Raw genomic sequence first — 6,804 nt, 5'->3', positions numbered from 1 at the left:
GGGGGCGGGCAGCGGCAGTTGTAGGTGTTCACCCCGTCCACGCACACGCCCCCGTTCAGGCACTTGTGGTTCGGGCAGTCGTCCACGTTGTGTCCGCAGACGCTGCCCTCAAAACCTGGACAAAGCAGAAACAACAGCAGGGTGAAAAGGGTTTCCAGTCTCTTTTGAGGAGAATTCACCCCTCACGCAGCTTCCTCTCCTTCTCTTTTCTTAAAGATTTGCCCTGTTCACCTAATCCTGATGAATCCCTGTAGGAAAGGCATTTTGTGCTGCTCTTGTGAGCCAGCAAAGGCTTCCTGAAGATAAGGAAAGCCCCGTATCTCTCTCGAGGAAGACACCAAGGCTGTCCCCATGACAGCGCGATGGAAGAGAGAAAGTTAAAAGATACAGACTCGAGCTGGCTCACAGAGTGATGTGGCTCCTTGTTCACCTACTGAGAACTTTGTTTCTTTCTTACGACCAATGGGCACTGAATGTGTCTGCTAAGTAAATATCTTGAAAAACTATAAAGGCAACATGTTGCTGTAATAAATCTCTCTTATGCACCCTCCTGATGGAGTCTTGGTGCTTTGTGCTGTGTCACACTCTATAGTGACACATCCCCACGCAGCACGACTTTGCTGAATGCCTTTGCCAATAGCACGTGGGTCAGGTAACACAGTCAAAACACTTCCACCATGGGTAGATGGCCAACTGTGCTTCCATAACCCAAAAGACATGAGGAGTTTCTCTTTCAGTGACTGAGGAGCACTGTCATTCACAGCAAACAAAGTGAAGACCAAGACATTTCGATTACCATGAGATAAACTTGTCACTGCGCACCAAGCATCAGCCAGGACAAGTTTTTCCCATGGCAAAAAAAAGTGCTGGCATGCATTTCATGGATACCTCAGCACAGCCTGCCTTGGATACGTCAAAGAAAAGTCTTTCCTTTGAAAAGGAGTTTCTAAAGTCCTGGTCTGGCTCTCTTCAGTGTCAGACAAGTCAGTCAATCAACAAATCAGCCACCACCCAAGTGATGCTTACAACACTAAGCCATGCCTGAAAAGCAGAAGAAATCAGATACCCTTCCCCAATGAAAATCCAGGCTCCTAATGAACACACTGACAAAATATTCTTGCTACAGTTCCCTCTCCTTTTCAAAGAAGGAGAAGTGGGGACATTAGGGAAGGGAGCTGTCAGTGAAGTGTCTTCCCCTTGATTTCCCCTGCTGATTTATTTCATGCTTCATTAAATAAACCTGCCATTTCTGCTGGATGAGAGAGCTATTTATCAAAGCACAAGTGGAATGCATGCTAATGTGGATGAAGTAAATGATTCCAGAACACACATGTTAATTTAAAACACCAGCCCTGCCTCTTCACTGCTTTGGAATGCAATATTAACATGACACAGTTCTCTCATCCAAAATCAGGCTTTAACCCCTCTACTTTTGATGCCCTGTTCCAGACACTTCCATAGCATCTGTGTCAAGTCACACAGCCCCTCTCAGTAACATCTGGTCCAACACACATCGTGCTGTGTGGCACATGAGACAGAAACTATAAAGCTCTGAGCCAGCTTCTCCAGACTGCTGCTGCTCTCAAGAGACCTGAGGTGATTCATGTGCATTCCCATCTCTTGAACTTCTCTACAGAAGAGCTGGGAGGTTCCAAGCTGTATCAAGTGCATTAACATCAGCAAGGAACAACACTCAACTTTACAAAACAAACAAACAAACCAAAACAAACCCTAAAACTACAAGACCTTCAATATTACTCCATCCCTTCAAAGCCCTTCCAGCCTCCACCCAAGATCCTAGAAATTTTGTGATAGCAGGGAATTTTAAAACAAAGAGGAAGTATAACATGCTTTCCCAGAGTCCCAATCATCACAGCAGCACATTCCTGGCAAAAGCTGCTGAGGAACCACCACCAGGGAACACAATTAGCTTTAGATCCCCATGTTTAAAAGTGTATAAAGCTACCAAGCTTGAGCAAAGGCTCAGCTGTAAAACACAGGGGTGTCCTATCAGCTTGTGTTTCAGCTTGGGAGGAATCATCCCACTGACCACACATTGCACTCATGCCAGCACGTGATCAGCATGGAAATACACCCACAACCACAAAGACAAAAGGTTTAAGTTCTTATCTCTTCAGTTTGTATAATATGAAGACCAGCCCTACTTTCTAGTAAACAAATTTCTGACAGCAGGCATTTAAACACCCTCACTGTACTTCACACAAATTTAAAGAGGCTCAATTCTTTCCAGAATAAAGCATGGAAGTCACTCCATTACTAAAATCTCACCAAGCCACTCTATATTTTCACGTTTTAACCAGTTACACTACCAAAGAGCTGCTCTGAGATGTGTGAGCTTTTCTCTAGCTGGGTCCCAGGCTCTAATTTTGCAGTTATATAACCTGACTCTCTTCCAGAAAGCCACTGAGCTCGCTGTTTTAATGTATTTGGACACCTGACACTGTTTCCTGCTCCCCCCTGTGCTGGGACTCACATGTTGTCCTGTGTTTTCTCCCTGCACGAGAGCACTTTGCAATCCACATCCTGACTTTTGCTCCATATCTCAAAGCACACCAAACTAAGGAATGAGAACCTCAGGGGGAAAAGTGTTCCCACTGCTAACAGCATGTTGTTCTTCCCCTCGTACAGACTGACACAAGCAGATAACTTTATTCCTATGTCATCTGAAATCTCCACCCCGTTGCTGAGCATCCGATCCAATTCCCTCCAAATCTTAGTCCTTTAGCCTTATTTCAACCTATCAGTTACACCTCAGACTTTCTAGGCTGTTTTCAGGCCCAGTTAGTACTGGGGACAGGAAATTATGCCTGAAAAATGTCACATTATTTCCAGACTTGGGGCCTGCTGACAGGAAATCAGGGATGCAGAGAGCTAAAACCAAGCTGGGCTACTCATCCAGAGCAGAGGGGCACACACCTGAGCTGGAACCCCAGGGATGCAGCCAGGGAGGAGCTCAGGGGAAGGTGCTCACGCCCAAATCCCAGGGCTGCAGCCAGGGAGGAGCTCAGGGGAAGGTGCTCATGGTCAAATCCCAGCACTGCAGCCAAGGAGGAGCTCAGGGAAAGGTGTTCATGCCCAAACGCCAGGGTTGCAGCCAGGGAGGAGCTCAGGGGAAGGTGCTCATGCCCAAATCCCAGCACTGCAGCCAGGGAAGAGCTCAGAGCTCAGGGAAGGTGTTCATGCCCAAACCCCAGCACTGCAGCCAGGGAGGAGCTCAGGGGAAGGTGCTCATGGTCAAACCCCAGCACTGCAGCCAGGGAGGAGCTCAGGGGAAGGAGCTCATGCCCAAACCCCAGGGATGCAGCCAGGGAGGAGCTCAGAGCCCAGGGAAGGTGCTCATGCCCCACCCCAGCTGCCCAGCCCGGGGAGCTCCGTGTGCGTGGGTCCCCAGTGGTGACACTCAGCCAGGAACCAGTGTGAGGTTGCTTCCTCTTCCCGGGAAGTGCTGCAGCTCTCACAAACAGCTGAGGTTCCTTCCTCTTCCCAGGAAGTGCTGCAGCTCTCACAAACACTCGCTGCAGCCTGACAGATCGCTTCCTGAACAAGCCCTTGGAATTCCCTAGGGTCCTTATCTTAGTTAATGGGTAATTATTTTGATGGATAACAATGAATAATCACTTTCCCAGCTAAGAACTTCCTCTATTGACTTGTTTAACATTCCATTAAAGGTTAGTTGCCAAATGAAGTCCTTTTTTGTCAAATATTTATAACTACTAGCTCATTCTTATATTCAAAGGAGTTGGTAATGCTTCAGGTTACGTCTCCTACAAGGAATTTTTTTTCACTACTACACTGTTATGATTGACCTAACATGCTCACTTGCCTACAATCCTGTTCCTACCTAAATCAACAAAGCCCAGAGGAAAAATGATTAAGCCAAAGGGATAAAAAAAATGAGGTTACCTTCCAGATAGATGCAATACCAGTAGTGTGTATATGTAACTTCACTTGGTGCTTGCCACCAAATGCTGACTTAACACACATGACTTCATGGATTACCTAATGCAGGATTTGTTTGTGTACATCCACAAGTGACATGGGAACCTGGGAATTTGAAATAGCAGCTGGACATAAACAGAACTCGTGTGACAGTAGGAAAAGCTGCTGTGACACACAGCTCCAGGGTCTCGGTTCTTCCTACTTTTTCAAGCTCTCATTCTCACCTATCTGTATTTACAAATAGATTAAACTCACTGAAAAGCTAAGAAGGAAACATCTACAGGAAACAAGAGCCCATTTCAAGGCCAGCGCAGTAGTAGCCTAATTGTGCCTAAAATGCTGCTTGGGCACAGTTTCTTCAAAGTGTGACTTTTGCAGGTCACAAGATGCAAAATCCTACCAAAAACCAGTCGAGCAGTTTGAGATGTAACTGCCTCCTGCCTCTGTGGCCAGAGCACCCAGCAATGGCAGCATCTTAAGGCAGCCCAGAAGGGCCAGAGCAATTCCATTTATAGTCACAGTATTGTCGGCATTGATCCAGTTCAGAGAGCGAGTCTGAAGTGGAATTTCTCCTCCATAATCTTGGCACTGTCCTCCAGAGGAGCAGGCCTTGTTCACATCCTCCCCAGGCGTGACAGGCCACCATTTCTCTTCTCTTTCTGTTGACCTTTCCTTTCCAGACAGAACCTTTTCCAACACTTCAGAAATTCTGCTCTGCATGCTCTGCACTAAGGGGGGAGAGAAATGGCTGGGTGCCCTGCCTTTATCAGAGAGTTTAATGTAAGCATTTGGGTCTCTCCAACAGCTCCCTTTTTTGCTGTTTTTCAAATGACTGGTTTATTTAAAAAAAAAATCAAGCTAGCAAAACAGCATGGCCAACTTAAACAAATACAGGAAACAGAAAAGTAAAGGCTCTCAGAGCCACATTAACTCACCCCCACCATACACACAGTGTAACAAGTCAAAAAAGACAGCTAATAATCCAAAACGTGTGAGGAGTGTAGGTGTGCAACTGTTACTATAGCAATCTCATTTCCATTTCCTGACCGTATTTCAGCCAGCCCACACGCTTGTCTAAGGGAAAATCTACTCCTACTCAGTCTCGTGCCCTGTAAGAGAATCTCTAAAGCAAACTCATCAGCTTGACAGGATCAAGTCCTTCCAACTTCATCTTTCTCTCTTCTTCCTCCCACCACACTGCTCCTGCATGAGGCCTTAAAGTCCTTGAACTGGCTAAACAGATCTGACTTTAAAGGAAATTCTGAATGTATGGACAAAACTGTTAATCCAGAGATACTTGGTTTATAACTTAATTTTAAAAAGATGCAAAGCAGAAAAGCAATAAATTCCTCGAGGGCAATGGTTAGCTAAACTACTCCATTTTCAAAGACTCTTTCAAAGCACTCTCCCTTCAAGCAAAGTTAGAATAATTGCTTTCAAAAATAATGATCCATCCTTCTGCTTCTAGACTGACTTTGCTAAATTCTTCAAAGTCACATGCTTGCTCAGACAACCCAGAAAGTGGTGGTGCAGACACTAAGGTTGGCAATGCACATTTAAGGTCATTTGAGCCAACACCTCAAGACAAGGGTCTCCAAAACGAGAACAGTTTTCCCAAGTTCTAAATGCCCTTTCCACACAGACCTGTGACTCCAGATGATCCTCATGAGAACACAGCCACTCTATATTCATCCCAAGTACTGGGCAGCTTCATCTTTCACATCAGTAACAACAGAGACATGCTTAGGGGAACAGAGTTTACTTTTCTAGATTACCACACACCAAGTCTGTGTGTGCCAAACTGCAATACACTCAAGTAGGAAGTCTAGTCAAAAGCATTTCCAAACACTCAGTTTCCCATGGAGTTGAATTACTTGGTAAAAAAAATATCAGCCTAAAAATACCCTGAATATGCAAAGACAACGGGTAGGGCCCTGTGGTCAAGGCTGACAAGTGGATAGGGAGGAGGACAGGATGAGACCAGCATCCCAACCAGGTGGCACATGGCCGCTTGTAGAGGTGACACAGAACAGAGCAGCCCCAGATCCTGAGCTAGCATGTCACCCCTGCTGTGCAGGAACTCAGGGCAGCTAACAGCATCAGAAAACAAGCAATCAAAATTCATCTGGAGACAAAAAGGGTGTGGTGAGTTGGAACTGGTATCCTGTTAGATTTGGAGGAACTGGAGAAGGAAAAAAAAGAAGAGAACTTTGTGCGTCTTAGGGCTACAGATGGAGAAGGAAAAAGACACGTGTGAATTCTTCAAACACTGAAGTTACCTGAGACCTTCACGGACACAAAACTATGTATTTGTAGATGCTTATGTTCATGGAATTTCACATTCCAAATGGGCATTATGAGATACCACCCTAATCCCCTTGAATCCACCTCCTAGCCTTTACCTATTTGATTCTCTGACTCTAACTGGTTTCCATAGAAATTTGTAATTTCTGACCGTCTTCCCCTTCCTTGCTTTGTGTGTCCTGAAATCCCAGCACTCAGGAATGAATTAATAGTGCAGGAGCACTACAGAGCTCCGCATCTTGCTGAGATTTGTCCCTCCCAGCTGACAGGGCACAGAAACCCCGAGAGGAGCTCTGGAGCAGGCAGGAGTGCAGAACCAAGGCTGCAAATGGAGCTCTGGGTAGGAGCAGGCAGGAGTGCAGAACCAAGGCTGCAAACGGAGCTCTCTGGAGCTCACCTGTCGCAACTCAGTACATCCCTCTGGGTGTCCAGAGTTGCCAGGGACCCTGCCAAGGGGCTCAGAGACCCTGGCACGCAGCCCAGAGCACCTGTGGATTTGATTATGACCCATGGAGCAAATTACCAGCTTTGTATGAGGAC

The 6,804-nt window shown here is 46.2% G+C and overlaps 1 protein-coding gene across 1 annotated transcript in view; it reads right to left on the bottom strand.

Annotated features, from left to right (window-relative positions):
- Window positions 1–6,804, bottom strand: part of NOTCH2 (notch receptor 2) — an 81,303-nt gene that overhangs the window by 62,460 nt on the left and 12,039 nt on the right. Inside the window, exons 4-5 of the mRNA XM_031061670.1 lie at window positions 187–296; window positions 2–115 (exon numbers count right to left, since the gene is read on the bottom strand). Of these exons, the coding sequence (XP_030917530.1) occupies window positions 2–115; window positions 187–296 (224 nt within the window). The remainder of the gene's footprint in view (window position 1; window positions 116–186; window positions 297–6,804) is intronic.

This window comes from Geospiza fortis, unplaced genomic scaffold, assembly GCF_000277835.1.
Source record: "Geospiza fortis unplaced genomic scaffold, GeoFor_1.0 scaffold5, whole genome shotgun sequence".
In the NCBI taxonomy this organism is placed as follows: domain Eukaryota; kingdom Metazoa; phylum Chordata; class Aves; order Passeriformes; family Thraupidae; genus Geospiza; species Geospiza fortis.
Note: the sequence above shows the minus strand (reverse complement) of the source record. Positions and strands in the feature narration are given on the sequence as shown.